Source organism: Diabrotica undecimpunctata, chromosome 8 (assembly GCF_040954645.1).
Source record: "Diabrotica undecimpunctata isolate CICGRU chromosome 8, icDiaUnde3, whole genome shotgun sequence".
NCBI classification, from domain to species: domain Eukaryota; kingdom Metazoa; phylum Arthropoda; class Insecta; order Coleoptera; family Chrysomelidae; genus Diabrotica; species Diabrotica undecimpunctata.
This window is the reverse complement of record NC_092810.1, coordinates 11757885-11779416: the sequence shown is the minus strand read 5'-3', so window position 1 is coordinate 11779416 and position 21532 is coordinate 11757885. Positions and strand designations below refer to the sequence as shown.

General features: G+C 32.8%; 1 protein-coding gene across 1 annotated transcript in view; it reads right to left on the bottom strand.

The window, feature by feature from the left end:
- The window catches only part of LOC140447190 (uncharacterized), a 59450-nt gene extending 38631 nt beyond the window's left edge, over positions 1-20819 (bottom strand). Inside the window, exons 1-4 of the mRNA XM_072539703.1 lie at positions 20534-20819; positions 14832-15040; positions 4630-4706; positions 2646-2852 (exon numbers count right to left, since the gene is read on the bottom strand). Of these exons, the coding sequence (XP_072395804.1) occupies positions 2646-2852; positions 4630-4706; positions 14832-14995 (448 nt within the window). The 5' untranslated portion in view covers positions 14996-15040; positions 20534-20819. The remainder of the gene's footprint in view (positions 1-2645; positions 2853-4629; positions 4707-14831; positions 15041-20533) is intronic.
- Between the last annotated feature and the right edge of the window lie 713 nt (positions 20820-21532).

Sequence of the window (21532 nt, the reverse complement as noted above, 5' to 3'; positions counted from 1 at the left end):
GCAGGATTTGGAAAACTTAGTTGGATACTTAAGAACCGCAAAATACCCCAATACTTGAGGAGCAAAGTGTTCAACCAATGCATCCTTCCTATCATGACATATGGATGTCAAACCTGGACCCTAACCAAGGCAAACATGAATAAACTAGCCACAACAGAAAGAACAATGGAAAGAGCAATGTTAGGTATACGACTGTCAGATAAAAATAGGAACGACTGGGTAAGATCCAAAACAAAAGTCGAGAACATAGCAACAAAAATTGCCAAACTTAAATGGAGCTTCGCGGGCTACAATGCTAGACAAAAAGACCAACGTTGGAATACTACAATACAACATTGGAGACCTTACGAAAGTAAACGACCAAGAGGAAGACCACAGATGAGATGGGTTGATGATATTAAAAGAATAGCCGGAACAAATTGGAAATATGTTGCTCAGGATAGAGACCGATGGAAGGAGTTGGGAGAGGCCTATGTCCAAACATGGACGACAGAAGGCTAAGAGGAAGATGGTGCTGTCTTGATTCTATTGGGAAAAAGGTTGATTTAGCCCAATAACTAAAGGACGCCATGAAAGAAGAGGGTCTCGACACAGAAACTTATTTATTTGAGGAGAAACATGCTGCTGTCTATATTCTATTGGGAAAAAGGTTGACTTAGCCCAACGACTAAAGGATGCCTTGAAAGAAGGTGATTTCGACTCAGAAACTTATGTATTTGAGGAGAATCATGCTGCTGTCATCTCGTCGATTTCGAAAGTTTCTTCAATTGTAGTCAAAGTTTGCGGTGACATTACATCTTTAGAATATAAAAATTCGGATGATATCCACAAAATTTCGACGGACATTGTGTCTCTTGGAAAGTTTCTAACGAGATTTCTTCTCTAGAAAGTTTATGTTAGCATATCTTTGGAGATCACTAAGGTCACTTCCGACTTCGACGATAAAATATTGTCTTTAAAAAACCAAGTTGCTGCCGATATTTTGGCTTTTTTTAGATGAAATATATGGAGAGAACAGGAACAGCAGAGAGAGGAATCAGACCAATTACAGAAGAGACAATAGACGAGGAGACGAAATGTTAAGTTGAAACCACGGATGGTGTTTGAAGCGAGTGGAAGCTCTGTTCGTGTTAAAGTGCCAACTTTTGACGAAAAATCGTCATGGAAGAACTATATGAAAGTTCGAATCAGCTGCAAGAACGAATGGATGGTCCGAATCGCTCTTCAAGATGTCTTAGATGTGCTACAGACCATAGCCGTAGAGGAGACAGATGATTTCGAAAAACTGAAGAAAATACTCAACATGTGATACGGCCATGAACACTTGGAGCATGTATACGAGTCACAGTACAGTATGCTTATCCAACAGCTCCCGAAGACATGATGGAAAAGTTGGCTATCCAGCCATTTATTGATGGCCTTCGTGACCATGAAATGCCGAGAACACTGCGATTAGCTCGTCACAAGACGCTGGTCGATGTCTTGTCCGCCGCCATCGAATATGAATCGGCTACGCACGCCTCTGGCGGGTACAGTAAAGTTAGGATCGACAAAGAGGAAGAATATGAAGACAAATTGACCAGATTGTTTATCTGATAAGGCATTGCATCCAAGAAATCGAAGATTGAATACGAAGTTCATGTAAGCGCCCTACTCACCAGCAGGAAAACTAGAACGGGTCGGCCTTAGGGGGCAGCTTCGACCCGGAACTTTTCCAAAAACCGTCTCATACTAATAGCTTCTTTGAAATGTGAAGATACTGTATATGTAGATGGAGAAATAAATGTAGATGGAAAAATAAATGGTAAACAGCATACATTGTTGGTGGATACCGGAGCGACCGGGACCATTGTACACCCGACAGTTATAAACAGCCATAAGAAACTTCTACCAACGAGGTTGCGACTGCGGACCGCCACAAATGAAAATGGTAACATCCACGGAGAAATCCAGATACAATTAGGAATTGGAGCAGAAAAGTTCGTCCATACGCATACAATATGCATGGATTTCAAGAATAAGATAATCAAAGTTGGTAACGAAGAGGTATTTCTACATCCACATGATGACAGAACTGTGCAAGCAGCCGTTAAAGATACAGTTGTGCCTGCGAAAAGTGAAACGAACATAGTAGCGCGGCTACAGGGAATTGTGGAAGAAGGAACACCTGTTATGATGGAGCCTTGGAACCATGATGAGGAGGTTATCATAATTGGTACGGAATTGGAGACTTCTGCTAAATAAATTCCTGTAAGACTTATCAATGTCAATGACTATCCAGTGATCTTCAAGAAAGAGACAAAAATAGGAACCTATGTAACTGTGACAACTATAATCTGTCAGACGACAACAGCCGATAATTCCAACGACAAATTCGACCAAATAGTTGCAGTTGCTGGCCAGACTGTAAATCAGGTGGAGAAAAGGGAATTTCTTCAGCGATATCGTGACATTGTAATTTGTTTTACTTTTAAGTTGTGGTTAAAAACCTAGCTTGAATTATTAAGATAATTCATAGTACAAATTTGATTGTACACTTCTTTTAACAGCATAAAAATTTCATCATACAGTCAAACACAAGACGAATAAAATTCGAATAAAATTGTATACTTATTGAAACAGTAAAAAGGTATGGGATAACTTACTGGTCGTTGAACGTTTGGTGCTATTGTCAGTGTTGGTCCTTTTCTTACTGTTCGGTGTACCAAAAATTTCGCTTGCATAATTTCTTTTTACTTCAGGGCGAAATTGAGGCTCGCTGAGAATATTAGGATTACCTCCTACCGTCACTTCGGCAGTAGTCACATCCTTAGGAAATTTTTCCATGTGTGATGCTTTTGTCCGAAAAGCAGCTAAAAACAATATATCGTTAAATAAAGAAAACACCGAGAAGCACTTTCATATGACATGAGTATTATCAAGTGAAGTATATCAACACTTGTGTATATATGTTGAATGACAACATATGATCCGCATCTATGTATCTGTTCGCATCTGTTCACAAAAAACAAATCAGATGCAAACTAGAGATCGAATGGAAAATAATAAACAAAGTTATGTCTTTAAATGATTTGTGAGTGGATTTAACAAGCCAATCACAATCTAGTGATAACGAATACACTTTATAAACACCACCTAAGAAGGCTCTCAACATGGACTAGTCCAAATAAAGAACACAATCACCACCTAAGAAGGCTCTCAATATAAGAACACAAAAATCAAATCTACTAAATACGGGAGAAAAAGATGGAAAACCTCAGTATTAAATGTAAAAATGTAAAAGCTATGCCTGGAGCATACTGTAGATCAGAACATAAACTACTAAAAATAAACTTCAGGTTCAAACTAAGCACAACTAGAAAAATATATCAGACAAAACAGATAAGTGTAAATAATAATAAAGAAGAATTTCAGATGAAACTGATAAACAAATAAAAACCACAAATATCAGAAGACATAAATAAAATGTGGACTGGAATAAAAAGCTGGATGTATTCAACGGAAAAAATGCACACTTAGAATTAATGGAAAAAAGAATAGGCTTTTGTACAGCATACCACAAAAACTGGAATCCATACATTCAAGACTTCATTCATATAATGAAGAAGTAAAAAACCGCCATGCAGAGAAGTGAAGATAACCTCAAATGAGCGTGACAGAACGAAATATTGGTGTTTGGCAGTGTTGAAATTTACATTACAAATGAAACATATGCAATCAAAAGCAATAAGATATTTAAAAATTTTAATACTGTAGAATTACCAAAAAAGGGTTAACTTTAACGAAAGTACATACAAGCTAAACATAGCCGCAAATGTCAACCATGGAACCAAATATTTCGGTTTAACAGTGTTGGAATGTTTTTATGGAAAGCTTTTAAAAAGTACGTTTTGATTATATTATTTTATGAATTCTACAATGTTCTGTTTTGATTGATTTTATTCTTGCGTTTACTTCGTTTCTTACTTGGACATATTCTGCAAGAGCTTCTTCCGATTGAGTGCTTTTATATCTTAGGCAGCATTTGCGTTTTAATTCAGAGAGTTCTTTTACCTCTTGACAAAACCACGGTTAGGAGTGGTTTATCGCCTATCGTTCAGTCCTCTACAAATAGTTTTTCTTGACTTTTGGTGTAAAATAATTAGGGAAGTAAGAATTCAACAATTTATAATTTTCCAGTGGGTTTCCTATGGCCCGTTTGACGATTCACCACCCTGTATAAGTTATATAATTGCAGAATCCATAAAATAATATAAAAAATGTACGTTTTAAAAGCTTTCTCTCTTTGTATTTGAAGTACCTAACAAACACATAGACATAGCAACACTACCAAGGCAATATTTCGTACTGTGAAACTTAATTGACAGCTCATTTGAGGCTATCTTCACCGGAACCAAAAGTCAAAAATGCCCGACAATTTTATTAGTTTGCACAAAAAAAAACATTCAATTTGTTCTTTTTAAAATCTAAATTTAAAGTCCCCAAAAATTTCACATTTTTAAGGCGTACCTTAATTCCTTATGTCACCCTTCATAAGAAGTGCATAAACTATATAATTAGCTAGTTTATTTTATACATTGAATAAACGACATAGAATATATTTATGTAAAGTATAGAATATAGACTTACCCATTCCCTTTTTGATAAACTCTGTTTTCTTTTCACAGTTGTAGGGGTATATATTATCCCAGCTCTTCACATATTGACTAAAAAATAAATGATTCGTCACTACGAAAGAGAAAAAAAATATTTGATAAAGCACAACTTGATATAATTTCTGCCGAACTGTCTCACTCGCTTTAGGTAGTTAAATGTATATAAGTCATAATGTCTTACATGACTAACACATAAGAGTGGGGATGAAGCAGTCTGGAGTAAACTAGTTACGACGGCAACTGGACAAAACTAATATATGGAGCATGGTCAATAATTCCATAACAAGCATTAAAATGTAGAAAAACTTTTTAACTGATCAGACCAGGTATTGATCGATGTTGCCAAGGTCGATGTTTATTACAATCTAAGGAATCTTATTGGGCACGATTGAATCACTCAAATTAAAAATTGTTATTTTCTATATCTTTAATGCTTGTGCAGTGTGTACCATTTGAACTGGATATTTCTTGTTTACGAGGTGGGGATATAATTGCTATTGTGCTAAACGTGAAAGAGGCAGATAACAATAATTGAAAAAGAATGCTAAGGTCACCAGCTAGTTATTTTGTTGTTGCTTTAAACAAGAATTTTATCAGGGCAATAAATTCCGATTACTCATATAAGTACCTATCTACAAAAAAAATGTAATAAACATTATGGATTATGAGACGCTTTGGATGCACATAGCCACATACTATTTCAAAGATGCAGATAAGTTAACTATGATATCTACAAATGATTTATAGACTACCAAAGGGCATTCGATAGAATAGAGCATAACAAACTCATGTCGAAAATGAAAGAAGTTGGTCAATTGATACCATGAACATGTTTGAATAGTTGCGGTATTGCATTGTATATAGAATCTATGAAAATTGAGATATTTATCTCGATAAAATATAAACATAGAATAACATTAAAGACATTGAATAACAAAGGACATCAGAATCAACCAAGATGGTACGGGCATGAACAAAAGAATGGATGAAAGTAGAGTCACAAAAAAGCATTAAACTGACACAGCAGGGAAAACGAAAAAAGGGTAGACTGAGATTAAGTTGGAGAGAAGGAGTCAACCAGGATATAAAAACGAGAGGAATAGAAGAGTACCTTCTAAATGACCGAGACCAATGAAAACTGGAAGTCAGAAAAGGGCGAAAAACGTTATAAACAAATATGAAATAAAAGGCCTATACTCTGACATTGAAGCACAAAGTAGTCAAACTTTTCACGTCTGAATCGGAATCAATAGAACGATACAACAGTTATTTCAGCATATTTACTTTGTCAGCCTTTCAAGCTGATTCCGATTCAAACCAAAATGTCTAACTAATGTCTCCAAAATCTTCCCACTTTCAGTGGGAAAGTCCATCTGGTGATTTCCAGATGCTTTTGTATATATCTTTTCGAGCGAAGTTAAAATTATATAATCAATTCCAAAAAAACTACTATGAAAAGAAAAGAAGACATTTTTGAAATCTTCGTTATTTCTCAAGCACCAAATTTTTTGATTTTGTTGGGCTGTGTTATCACTCCTGTTCCATACCATGCAACGTTTGTTGTATTCCAGATTGGCGGAATTTTCAGTTTTTTATTGACGCTTGTAAAATGAAGTATTTGCTTCGTTGCAGCAATCGTTGATTTAGCTGCTGATTCGGCTATTGATTCACCTGTTGTCTCTTAATTTTGCTCTGTACATATTGTCAGGACAAGAGAATTAAATTTTTCTCAGAAATAACCTTCTAATCTTGATAATTGTGTTTCGTTCTGTTTACTGCCGAATACGTAGACTTTTACGGAGGGGAGGCTTGTATTTGCAACAATATGATTCATGTATTGCATGACTCGATGTATAACTTCGTCAGGGCTTTTCAGGTCGTCAACCAGCGAAATCTCTACCAGAAAAAGAAAAGGCAGACTGTCAATTTAAAATTAGAACGTGGAATGTGACCAACATGTTAGAATCCGGAAAAATCCACAATGTAATATAAGAAATGTAAAGAATTAACACCAATATCTTAGGAATAAGTGAAACCCGATGGATATGAAATGGAAAATGTAGTTAGAGACCATACGATATACTATTCGGGTAATAATGACAGACAACATCGACATGACGTGGCAATAATACTGAACAATGAGATCTCACAACACGTCCAGAATTTTCTACCTTTTTGCGAAAGAGTTATACTACTACAACTAAAAAACAGAAAAATTGCCAACGGCCGAAAAAGTTGAAGAAGAGGTGGTATCGTTCTATGAACAAATTCAAGAGGCATTGAGAACTACCAAAGCGTGTGACGTCAGAATAATAATGGGTGACCTGAACGCCAAAATTGGAAACGGTAGTACAAGCAACGTAGTGGGAAATTTTGGATTAGGTAATAGAAATCAAAGAGGAGATAATGTTGATACAATTCTGTCAAGACAATAATGATAATAGATTGTTACAAACACGTTCTTTGAATTACCTAATAGACGTTTGTACAGATGGAAATCGCCAAGAGATAATAAACATCAGATAATGAGCAATCAAATAGATTACATAATGATCAAAGAAAGATATCGGAATAGTACTACTGCAGTCAAAACACAACCTGGAGCAGATATAGCATCTAACCATAAAAAAATAATAGAGAAGACAGCAAAAGAAGAAAGAACTGATATAAATGCACTAAGAGATCCAGAAATCAGAGAAAATATCAAAGAAAAAATAAATGAACGTCTAAACACCGTACAGATTGAAGGGGAATGCAACGAAGAAAACATCAACAAAAACTGGGAAAAAATAAAGGCTGACTTAATAGAACCCTCCAAAAAGTATCTACGCAAAACCAAAGAAAAGAAAAAAGATTGGATGAGGGACGAAATACTAAACTTGATGAATAAAAGAAGAGTATATAAGGATAAAAATAAATCATTGTACCAGCAAACACCAAACGACAAATTCGAATAGAAAAAGAAAATTGGTTAAAAGAAAAATGTGATGAACTAGAAATGCTACAAAATAAAAATGACAGCTTTAATTTACACAGGAAAATAAAAGAATTAACTAGAAAACCAGAATACAAACAAAATATACTAGTTGATGAAAATGACTAAAAACAAATTGTAATTTTTAAAGAATATGATTGATAAACCCCCGAACGTCATGGCCATATAGTTTTCCCTTCATATTAATGCGTTTTAAAACCAATCGAAATCAGAATTAGAACCAGATGCCAGAACAAACAATTTATTGAATGCCTAAATTTAGACTTGGAAAACATTCTGATGGTAATACTTATATGATGAAGAAAAAAATTTCTCACAAAAAAAAACGACACAATCTGTTTTTACACTTGCAAAACCTATTGCAAACCAATCAAAATATAACTGCAGACAACTGGTTTTCGTCAATAGAATTGGTACACGTTCTAAGATCAAAAAATTTACATAATATACTGGAATTAAAAAAAAAGGCCAAATAAAACCATAGAAGTGGAATCATTTAAATATGAATACATAAACGACATGCCGAGGGTTGTCTTTTGTATAAAAAAAGAACAAAACTGTAATAAAAAGGTAAAAGAAATAAATTAGACTTACTCACAATCAATTTAATTTAACTATCAGACGACCGGTTTCGCTTCCTACAATATGCAAAGCATCTTCAGGTCACGATACAAAGTTAAATAAATGCTGAAAATAATAAACCCATATTAGGGTGTTGTCTAATAAAGGTAAAACAAAGATAGGTGATATAAATTATATAAATTACAGTAATTATGCCAATATTACATGTCTGTGGTTTTTCAAAATGAATAAAATGTTTAAGCATACAAGGTAAGACCCACAAATTGGTAAAATAGTCTATTAAACTGTAATGAATTAGTAAATAAACAAATAAATAAAACATTACTTACATGCCGGTACTCTATTAATTGATGGTTGAAAGAACATGGTTCAAACTATCTTGTATTGTTGATTGGAGAACTCAAGTCAACTATTGTAATTGTTTAACAGTAAACGGGGAAGTTCTTGAGGAGACAGATTTTATCCAAAATTGGTACAAATAAACAACAACAAGTTAAACAATTACAATAGTTCACTTGAGTTCTCCAATCAACAATACAAGATAGTTTGAACCATGTTCTTTCAACCATCAATTAATAGAGTACCGGCATGTAAGTAATGTTTTATTTATTTGTTTATTTATTAATTCATTACAGTTTAATAGACTATTTTACCAATTTGTGGGTCTTACCTTGTCTGCTTAAACATTTTATTCATTTTGAAAAACCACAGACATGTAATATTGGCATAATTAGGTACTGTAATTTATATAATTTATATCATCTATCTTTGTTTTACCTTTATTAGACAACACCCTAATATGGGTTTATTATTTTCAGCATTTATTTAACTTTGTATCGTGACCTGAAGATGCTTTGCATATTGTAGAAAGCGAAACCGGTCGTCTGATAGTTAAATTAAATTGATTGTGAGTAAGTCTAATTTATTTCTTTTACCTTTTGAAATGGACTCACACAAGCAACACATTCATGATTTAAAACTGTAATACTAATATCATCGATGCACCATTCGAAAAGGGAAAGCATGATAAACAAGTTAACAAACCTGAAATAACGGCATTCTACAATTTGACAAAAAGGGGTATACGAGTATATTGGTTGCCAAGGAGTTTCGTGCGCCAAGCATTTGTGAACAAGTGTCGAAAAAAGTCATTAAATTTATAAAACAATTATTATAAAAGTTAGTTTTTTCTGTTGGTGGTAACACTTTACGGTATATTTTTTATATGATGTCATCTACGACACCACCTTGTGGTTTATGTACAAAACATTAACCTTACGATTCTAGCGTTAATAATGAATAGAAAAAATTATGGCTATAAATATAATAGTTTTTGTTTATTTAAAAATTGTCTTTTTCCAATTTAGGAAGTCCCCTTAAGAGCCACTGTAATTTAAGTTTCAGAGATCTCACGTCTATTAACAATTTTTCCACGTCTGTCATTACAGGGTAAATTTTATTTTGACACAAAATTAAGAAAAAGAATCTTTTCAAATTCATAAGCATTCCATCTGATTTTTTTAACATGTAATTGATTTTGAAATCCGGACTTCCATCTAGATACAATGACTCAACTTTTTAATACCCTAATGTTTATATTCACTTGTCCTTGTTTTCTTAGTAAACAATTAAACCTTGGCTATGTTACTACACTTTTCTACATTCCTATTCTCTATACAATAGTTAGATTTATTACACTTTGGAAGTGGGGATGAGATATCTTGAGATACATTTCGGAAATAAATGTTACAACTGTTTGTTTCTCTGTTCTTGTTCCAATATTCATAAATCAACTATTTTTAGAAACTTTATAGTTTTAGCTTCATATATAGTGCGTCACCCGATTATAGTTTATAATTTAATTATTCATAAAAATTTTCAAGACTAAACAAAAAGCGCTGAACTTAATCACTTCCTAATGAAGCCCTTAATGAATAAATAAGAGAAAAACTAAATGTATGATTGTCTCAAAAACGCAACATGGAAATAAAAGATTAATGATAGAGAAAACCCAAATAGAAAAATTAGAGACATACAAAATCTGGGAACCTGGGTTGATGACAAAAATGACCAAAGCTGAGAAATCAAAGTCCGAATTGAAACTGCAAGGCAAGCATTTGTGAAAATGAAGACAATGCTTACCAACAGAGACCTTCAGTTGCATCTCAGATTGAGGGCTCTAAGATGTTACATATTTTCTATCTTACTATACGGAATGGAAGCTTGGACATTGAAGAAACAACACATAAGAAAAATAGAAGCGTTCGAAATGTGGTGTTACAGAAGAATATTAAAATTCAGTGGGTTCAAAGGATTACCAATGCTGAGGTACTACGACGTCTAAATAAGGAGTTAGAAATTATGAACAGCATAAAAAGAAGAAAACTAGAGTATTTGGGTCACATAACCAGAGGAGAAAAATATGAGCTGCTGAGAATTATTACGCAAGGAAGGATCCAAGGAAGAAGAAGCATATGAGGAAGACGCATCTCCTGGCTGAGGAACCTTAGAGAATGGTTTAACTGTAGTTCACTACAGCTTTTCAGAGCAGCAGCCAACAAAGTGACCATAGCCGTTATGATATCCAACCTCCGATAGGAGATGGAACTTTAAGAAGAAGAAGAAGCCCTTTCATCTGGTACTTTTTGTATGAATTTGGGTCAAACATAAAAAATCTTTACTAATGTAAACAGTCAAAAATGTATATCAATGATAGATTTCAAGCATAATAAACACTTGTTTTGAAATGGAAACCATCTGACAGATACACAAGTTGGACGCAACTCTACTTTTCGACACTTGTGTTAGTGGTGATAAAAAAGTCATTGAAGGCTAATGTAAAACAACTAATTAATTTGTATCAATGTAAACTTATAGAGTTATGAATTATGGGATGTTACAAATGCAATTTATAAGAACAGATCAAAAACATAATGCTTAAGAGCGTAGGCGCAAAATTTCCGGCCAATGCTTTTTAAATGCGTTCATTTTTTTCGAATCCTGAGAAAACTAATAAGTATTTTTAGAAAATTTAAACACAGAATGAAAGATTACATAATTATCGAGGGCCAAAAGTCCCTGAAAACTGTTGTAATGTTTATTTTGGTAAGTTACAGGGGTGAAAAAGAAGAGAAAATTAAGTGTGATTTTAAATTTAAAATATCTTATTCAAAAGAAACTTTATTTTATTCTAAGGGACTTTCGGCCCTCGGTAATAATATATTTTTTCATTCTGCGTTTAAATTTTTTTAAAATATTTATTAGTTTTCTCAGGATTTAAAATAATGCATTTAAAAAGCATTGACCCGAAATTTTGCGCCTACACTCTTAAGATAAAAATGAAAGGTGAAGTAAATATTATTAAGGGCGATTTGAATGCACTTTTTTTAAGAAGTCGAGGAAAATAGTCAACCAGATATACAGAATTTATTACGAAACTCACAGACAAGACTATCACAATCAACAAAGATAGCGGAAGATCCAGACAAGTACAAGAGATTTCATATACCGATGCTTGAAAACCAGCTACTGACTAGGACGAAGTCCTGTTCATTCACTATTCCGCAAATTCTCCACAATTCACAATTTTCCTCTGGAAATATTGTAAAATATTTTCATTAGTTTTTTTGTTTGTTTCACAACTGAGTCCAATTCTCTACGTTAGACGTAGACGTATAACTGGATGTGTTATTGTTTAGAGTTTTACCTTTGTATTTCTCTATCTTAATTGATATTAGTATGAAAAAGCATTTCTCAACAATTTCTCTCAATAAGCACAGCAATCTTTTACGTCCACTCCGGCCGCCAAGATAAACCGCATAATTTCACGTCCAATATGTGCTATTTTGGGTTCAATCCCCTTTTCAAATACTCAAATATCTCAGGAAATACAAAGGTGAGACTCTACAAAACAATAATATGCGAAGTTATCGGTGTTTATTATTAGGCCAATTTTTATGACTGCTTCTTTTAGTACCGATGTGGAATAGCAGTTACTTAACAAATATTGCAGAGTTGGAACGGCAATATATCTTTTGTTGTGTCTAAATATACGAGGCGTACACTAAAAATTTTTACACAAATAATAAAACGGAAGCATATTTTTGGAAAAATCAGCTTTACTGTTTTTAAGAAATATCGGTTAACTTTAACGAAAGTACAAGCTGAATATAGCCGCAAATGTTAACCATGGAACAAAATATTTCGGTTTGGCAGTGTTAGGATGTTTTTATATTCCAGATGTCGTGTATGCTTCAAATATAAAGACAGAAAGCTTTTAAAAAGTACATTTTGATTATATTATTTTATGAAATCTACAATTTTTAATTTATATAAAACAATAACGAGTAAATATTTGTCTCTTTCGAGATTAATTAAAAACAACTGGTGGTTTGACGATTGCCAAATCTATCTGCTAATCTATCCAAAGGGCAATTGCCAAAAAAATTTCTAATAATTAATAAATAAATTATAAAAACATGTCAACACTACCAAACCGAAATATTTTTCCATGGTTGACATTTGTGGCTATATTCACCCACTAATCACCCGCTAAGCACCCACCGTCACTCAAGGTCTGGTCTGTGGTATCTGGCAAAGGTACAAGCCGTCTCTAGGTGGTGGAAAACACGATGAGACAAGATCAGTACCGGAAAGTACTCGAGACGAGACTTTTGCCACAGCTGCAGGAATGGTTTCCTGGAGAAGAGGAGCCCATATTTATGCACGATGGTGCTCCTTGCCACAAGGCTAAGAGTATTTCAACTTATTTAAAACAAAAAAAAAAATTAAAGTTATTGACTGGCCAGGCAACTCGCCTGATATGAACGCTATTGAGAATGGGTGGGAACTACTGAAAAGGGAGATTGCGAAAAAAAAAACACTACTAATAAAAGGGGGTTACTTGAAACGCTCATATATGAGTGGAATCATAATCCTCACCTCCAGTAAACTATTCAAGCCTGTATTGAGAGCATGCCTCGACATGTTCAAGCTCTTTTAGCAGCCAAAGGCGGACATATGAAATATTAAATTTATCCCTACTTTGTAAAAATTATACTTTTTAATAAATAAAATTAGAGACTTATCAACCAAGGGAACAGGCAGGATTCCGAAAAAGTTACGGAACAAATGACCATCTACAAAGTATAAAAACCCTAATAGAGAAAGCAGTGGAATACAATAAACCTCTAGTTCTAATATTTATCGATTTTCACAAAGCCTTTGACACAGTTGAGCTAAGCAAAATATTACAGGCGCTTAAAGAATGCAGGCTAGATTATAGGTATACTAAATTATTATACAAAATATACCTGCAGGCAACAACCACTGTCAGATTACATACTAACAGTAATCGCATAAAAATAGAACGGGGGTTAGACAAGGAGAGCCAATGTCACCTAAACTTTTTAATACGGTGCTAGAACATGCTTTTAAGAATTTGGATTGGATGACAAAGGGAATAAAAATAGATGGAGAATATCTAAACAACTTACGTTTCGCCGATGATATACTTATAATAGCTGAAGATCTAGGTATGGCAAGAGAGATGGTACAGGAACTCGTTGTGGGTACAGAAAATGTAGGTTTAAATATAAATATCTCAAAAACAAAAATCATGACCAATTTGGTACCCAACCAGAACATCAGTATTGGTGGGAAAGAAATAGAACTCGTAGATAGATATAAATACCTGGGACATGAAATTATTGTTGGCAGGGATAACCAGACTCATGAACTGAAGAGAAGAATCAGCCTTGGGTGGGCAGCATTTGGAAAACTGAGAGAAACTTTTAAAAGTGAGCTGCCCAGATGCCTAAAGAGAAAGGTATTTGATCAGTGCGCCCTCCCAGTCTTGACGTACGGAGCAGAAACACTTACCTTAACAAAAGCAGCAGCTACCAAACTGAGAGTCACGCAGAGAAGAATGGAGCGGTCCATGTTAGGAATAACTCTGCGAGACAGGATAACCAACGAAGACATCAGGAGAAGAACCGGAATGACTGACATCATCGAGAAGATAGCCAGACTAAAATGGAGATGGGCAGGACACATGGGCAGGACACATAGCCAGAATGACAGATGGGCGATGGACAAAGAGGTTATTGGAATGGAGGCCAAGGGAAGACAAGAGAAGCGTCGGTCGACCACCTACAAGATGGACTGACGATTTAAGAAGACTCAATAAAAACTGGATGAGAGCGCCGCAAGATAGATGGGGTTGGAAACATGAGGAAGAGGCCTATGTTCGGCAGTGGACACTTGAGGCTGGGTGATGATGAATAAATAAAATTTTTTTGTTAACTTTTTTAGTACAGCTTATTTACCTAAGAGTTAATATTCACAGAAAAGAATAAAACAGTCATTTTTTTCAAATATATTCATAACCATGAGAAAAATAGCTTCATATAGTAAATTTTTCCTTGCTTGGCCTAATAATTTGACCAGGCAATTTATTGTATAAACATTCTGATCCTGTCACTAGATAAATATTAAGAATATCTATTATGGTATACTGAACGACTTATCGAAACGAAATATACTTAAAATATTTAGAAAAGCTACACTATACAGTGTTGACAAATTTTAAGAATACTTACTAAGAATCTTCTTCAAAAAATTGAACTAATACTAAAGGTGGTTTCTTGATTTCGTCTAAAGGAATACTATTCAGATCTTTAACTTGACCTGGCCACCATTTACCATTCAACTTAACCCAGACGATATCTCCGTCTTTATAGGTAGTGTGATGGTCCTCGTCCATTTTGTCCAATTGGTTATGAAAATGTTATTCAAACGAATTAATAACCTAAAAAATATAATACTGAAAACTACAAAAATCTACTTTGCACAATTTAATATTATATAAACTATTTGTTTATTGTTACTTGTAGGAATTAAGAAGAAAGAAAGAATACATTCAAGGATATGATCTCCATATGAATCACTTCACTAGGTAACTGCTTTAAAAGTGACATAGTTTTAGGGAAAAAAATTGGAATCTATTGAAAATGTCGAGGATATTTCACTTAGTTCTATGTCTATGGCTTCTTTGTTAGATGTGAATTGATTTTTCAGATGCTTTTTACTAAAAGCTCCTCAGTGCTACAACAAATAGGTTTGACAACATTCTGATTGATGGTTATATGGGTATTTATACTCTTTTTCGTGAAATATTACAATTTCCTTTATATATTGGGCAAGTAAATGTCAGCACTAATTCATTAATTACTATTAAAAACAAATTCATAGCTTTACTTCAAGAAACAAAATTAATAACTGATAAATCTACTTATTCAAAATATGTAGGAGATTGTATTCTGACATGGATAAAAGATATACCTAACGCCAATTAAAAGAAAAAAACATTAAGAGAATTTAGAATAGAGAAACCTATTTTTTGGAATACTGTCTTTAGTAAATACCACCAAACTCGTTTTATTCTATTTGAAAATGTTCTATTCCTATGTATACATAATTTTATGTGCCAAAACAAGGAGAGATATACAGATTTGTTGTGGAGTTACACGTAATTTTTACACTGAATATTCTGAAAATAGTTGTTTTAATGAAGGACAGACATGATTTTGCACAATACCCAGAACTATTGCACAGTATGCATCTATATATTTAGCAACTGATAAATTTGAGAGCCAAAGAAGTACTTTAGTCCAAATACTACTGGAGCCAGTGTTCATTCAATTTACACAATGTCTTTTCTCTTTAAGTAAATTACCCAATTCTATGTAAAATGGACTTTCCTTTTCAAACTTTCGCAAACAATACCGCTGTCTGACTTAAATTGTGAAATTTATATTAAAGAGCATTTGATTAGATTTAGAAGAAATTGAGTAAGTTCGTAGTGCAATTAATACAGTTAACTTGAAAGTTATACAGAAATCTGTTGATGGTAATCCTAATAATAATGCCAAGTCTATGAGGTTGATCTCACATAAACCAAATAAAGTCTATCAAAATTAAGTGCAAAAAAGTTCATATCGCTCATCCGGAAGAACAGTGTCACAAGTCAAAAAACAGCATTTTTCAGGAGAGACAAAAATAGATTTTTTAGATATTAATTTAACTGTCAGTTTTAAATGGTAGTTGCTAAAATTTTCAAATCAAAAACGAAGAATATGGATAAGTGAATGTTCCTAATTGTGTAAGAAGCAAAACCAAAAAAATATGATATCTGATTTAACAAAGAAACAAAGATGAAAATTTTTACTTATGTCACTTTTCTTTTAAAATGTTGATCACTTTTTTTTTTAACAGGTTGACTGCGTTACCGGTCCCCTGGGACGGTGTTCGTTATTATTAAAGTGCGGCGTGTGAAAACTGTGATAACTGGAATTATGCATTTTTTGAGTTGTGTCACTTTTCTTCCGGATGAGCGATATGCTTTATTATATAAGTACTTTTGCGACCTGAAAACCCTAACACTAGACCTTAGCCAGAAGGTTACACGAACTTACTTACTTAGTACTTTTGCATGATTTCTGTTTGATGTGTGTTTACCAACTCTTTATATGTATATATTTTTTTCTAGATTATGAATCCCAATTCTGAGAAGATCGCTTGAAGGAAGGGAAAAGGGCTTCTCAATAAATGTCAGAAAAATAAACATCACAATGACCACTAGACTCTCTCAGGGGGTCAGGATTGAAGAGAGAAAGAGAGGTGAATCTCAAGATATAGCAGGATACATATTATTACTGATTTTCTGCTGGAAATATCCATTTTATAATTCCTTATTACCCAACTGTTAACAATAGTTCCATTGAATGGTTTTTTCGAAAGGGAATTTGGTTGTGATGTTAGATAGGCAACCAATATTACTATCGAATCTAACAAGAGACTGAAAAATGGGAGCAATTGTTCTTTCAAATTTTGTGTATTTATGTATTAATAATTGATATTACCTCACAAACCACATTAGAGAGATACTGTTCATTATACATCATTTATGTTTTTAAAGAACATACATATAAAATTGGAATATGGTATTAATATTGAGAGTAAACTAAACATAAGACCAAATATTTACCAGGTCGGGATAGTATCATGAGATTTTTTCATCATTTACTATGGGATCACTAACATGAGAATTTTACTGTCATCATTGCATGTGGTTTTCCTTTTAAAGACAAATCATATGCTATGATTTTTCTGACAGGTATTCTTAAGTTAAAGTTGATTTCATATAATTGAATGAACTATCTTCCAATTAAGTCATCCCAGCAATACAACTCAAAAATATTGATAATATCTAGTCATCTATCTGGATATTATTAGTATTAATATTAGTATTTAGTATTAGTTATTAGTATAGATAGATGACTAACTGATCTACTCTTAAAATGTATAATATATTCGTCTGAATTTTCAATATGGATGTAATTTTAAGAATGATTTCTGAAGTGGAAATCGGAACATGAAAAATAAACTTATTTTATTGATTAATAAATTACTTATTGAAATGTACAGAGAGCTGGTACAATGTTGAGAATCGATTTTATTTTGATTATTAGTAAATGTATTAGTAGTAAGTACCTAATGATTACCACTGAGCTACTGATAGTGAATAATTATGTAAACAATGCCCTGTGTCAAATTGGTATTAAAATGATGATCTGTGCTAGATATTGGTAATCTAGCTTACAGTAAGTATTTTTGCTATGGTATCCAATATTTCAAAATGATAAAGTTTAACTAGAATACATTGACTTCAAAGGAATTGTTGTTGATATAAATAGCAATACCTTTGAATTGAACCAAAATGCATAAACTTCAAAAAGTATTGAGTTCCATATATACATTCAAATAGTTCATTCACTCATAAATCAAAGATAATAACTAAAATCTGACACCCAATGAGTTAAAGGATTACTATAAGTGACTAATAGTGCTAGGTATTAAGAGCAAATGCAAAATTTGCAGTGGTTTAAAGTTGATTCAGATTAACAGTCATGTCACAGTCAGAGACAGTACAGTCAAGATTGCTTCTGTGGTTTTTCCAATGAGGTAATTCCCATTCAAGGGTGGTTACAGTGAAGATCACTTCCCATCCAGTAGCTCAGCCAGTTATCAAGACTGTGACTTGATCTTGAGTGGACTGCCGGATTGGTGTGGATAGAAGGACACAGTCAGTCAACCACCTATTTTCAGTTATTGTATCATATTTTAGTCACTTTGGTTAAAAAAATTACTTGAGTGCGTTTGTGAAGAAAGATTATAATTTATCACATCCATTATACTGATTGGTCAAAAAAATTACTTGAGTGCGTTTGTGAAGAAAGATTATAATTTATCACATCCATTATACTGATTCTCAGTGAAGATTAAAAACATGGAAGTAAATATTATGTATATACAGTGTAACCTTAAATATAATGACCCTCATACAACAAATTTTGTCAATTTATATCCTTTATATAACGTATTGTATCAATTATTCACACTAAATTTCACAATAATTCATATCGCGACAAGTTCAGACATGTTTAGTTTTTTGTAAGACAATAATTATTGTTGGAAGTTAAGTACTTAATGTAAACTAAAAAAATCGTTGAAAAACAAAAAGGTGTTCCTTGGCCATTGCAGAGAAACGAAAATAGTTTCCAATTGCCTTCCAGCTTCGTTATATTCAGCACCGTATTTAGTATAATATAAGTAGTCTATATTAACTTGATTAGCGATGAAAAATGGCAATTTAAAAAATTGTTTTACATTACAAGTGAATTTTTTTACATTTTTACATCTTGATCAACCTGAATGATGAAGTAGTCTGGCTGTAGCCCACACTGTGTGTGTGTGTGAATGGGTTGCCCCTTGACTTCACAGTGATTTGACTGTGATCTAATCTTCCCATGACTGTTGGTCTGAATTAACCTTTATTGGGAATTTATCAAACATGTATAAGTGTAAAGAATATTTTGCAAAAGAATACTCCTGATAGAACCCATATCAGTTTTACTTTCTCATTCTTGCTATGGAAAGTATAGTATAAAATTAGTCAAATAATATAATAATAGACCAAAAACAAAACAAAAATATAAAAATTTATAGGCCAGACAGTAAGGTATATAATAAGTTACTGAGAATATTTGTAAACTATTCACTCAGCTAGGAAAATTTTGTCAGATTCATTGTCAGAAACATATAATACAAAAATTCCCACCTTTCAGTATCAATAGTTTAAATAAACTTACTGTTCTAGAATCCTTTCATTGAAATAAGAATAATTATGAATAATGGGAGTGTAAAATTTCAAAAATAAAATTTTATTTTAATTGATACAGTTTTATTTTGTTAATAAACTGCATGTGAATATTTTTTGTTTAAATATTGGATATGAGCATGTATCCTTGGTTGTATAGTAATTTCCAGCTACTACCAGTTTTAACAAAACAGAATTAGCAAAATTACTAGACTGTTGGGACTTAGCGACTAAGGTAAGTGAACCCAGTATACCACACATAAATTTATACAGGCCTAATAGTAATATTAACCTATTATAATTTGTGACTACAATGTATACACAGATCAAAACAAGATTTCTTGTGTACAGCTTCAGCTGTTTATGTGATTTAAGATTATAGACCCATAAGAGATCTAAAATGATGAATATTTTTATAAAAGGTCTACAATTCTTTAGCAGTTATAATGAAAGAAACCATATTGAAGGATCCAGCATAGTGACATGTAAAACATCCCAAAATAGTCACTACATGCAGACTTTAATACAAGTGTAAAACACTTTCAGGAAATAGAAGTCATCTCAACCAGCAGTCTAAGAATCAAAACCATAAGGGACTAAAAAAGAACTTTCCCATGTGTTCTAAGAAATCACTGAATGGTAATCACACTAAACCATAATTGTTTCACATTGACTCATAAAACTATAATTTAGGTACTGTATACAATCACGAACAATAATAAGACACAAAACCCTTACAAAACATAGCCATCAGCTAGGCCTCAACTAAGCCTAGGTGATAATCTTTCTAATTCATCCTTTATCCCATTTACTTTTCACAAATCATTTATGAAATATTGTGTTCAATCTAGGTACTAAATGAAAATTGCCGAGCCTATGATATACTTAATAAAATGAAGAAAATCAGAAACAATTTAAGGCATTAAACAATTTTATGCTCAATGATGACAAAAACTTTTAAGGATTTGCAGGTAAATGTATGCGCAATTACTAGTTAACTGTTTTTACAAAATATAAACAACAAATTAAAAAAAACAATTAGTACCTTATTGATAGCATATAAATTTAAAAGTTAATACCTACACTTTTTGTTTATATTCATCAAAATGTCGACAAATTCACTACTTGTCACAAATACTATCCTTTATTTTCTGTTTGGCGTCGCCATGTTGCCAATGCCTATAGTTGGAAACTGGCGAATAAATATAATCGAAAAATTGTCACAGTTATGAACTATTCGATATTTCAAGAATTAAAAATGAAAGAACTGATTCATCTTTGTATTTGTTAATTACTTTCGCAAAAATGTCATTCCTCGCTGTATGATAATTTATGTAAAACAAATACATGGATTTACTTTCTTGACCGATAAAAGTTCGAATAAAAATGTTTAGGATAATTCGTGAAAAAAAACATTCGATTACTAATGTCATTCGATAGTTCCGATCGTCTCATACCAACCTACAACAGACCATTTTAAATGGAGAGAGGATTCGGGTCTTTCAGTTTATCCTTTTTAGGTTTAGACAGATCAATTAAGCATTTTAAAACATTATAAAACCTTTTATATCTTCATACAGTTTCTGTAATTGAAATATATATAAATTTAGTCATTTAATAGAAATGAAATTTGTTATTGTAATTGGTAACACTGTCGAAGAACAATGCAGATTGCGTCGTTCGTATGCAACTGCAGAACCGGGATAAGTACATTTTTAATGCAACAGTTTACTTTTACTTGTTAATTTGAATATATTTTTATAATATTTGAAAATATGAATTGCCGTTTTTAATTAATTACTTTATTTGCGTATTTTCTTGGACTAAGAGATGTTCGTTTCTTTAACTATTTAATTAAACACTTTATTTAGTTAAACTGCATTAAAGATTCAGTATTGTAACGGGAATTAAAACACACGGTTTGCAGTATTTAAACAGATAATTTATTTAAATGTTTACAAACTTAAAAACTACGTAAAGCTGTCCGTGACCAAACACAGGTTCAGGTAAATAAATCCCAATACTTCGCAGAGATCGTCACCTGCTAAAGAGGTAGTAGTTGTTGTGGATAGGTGACGCTGG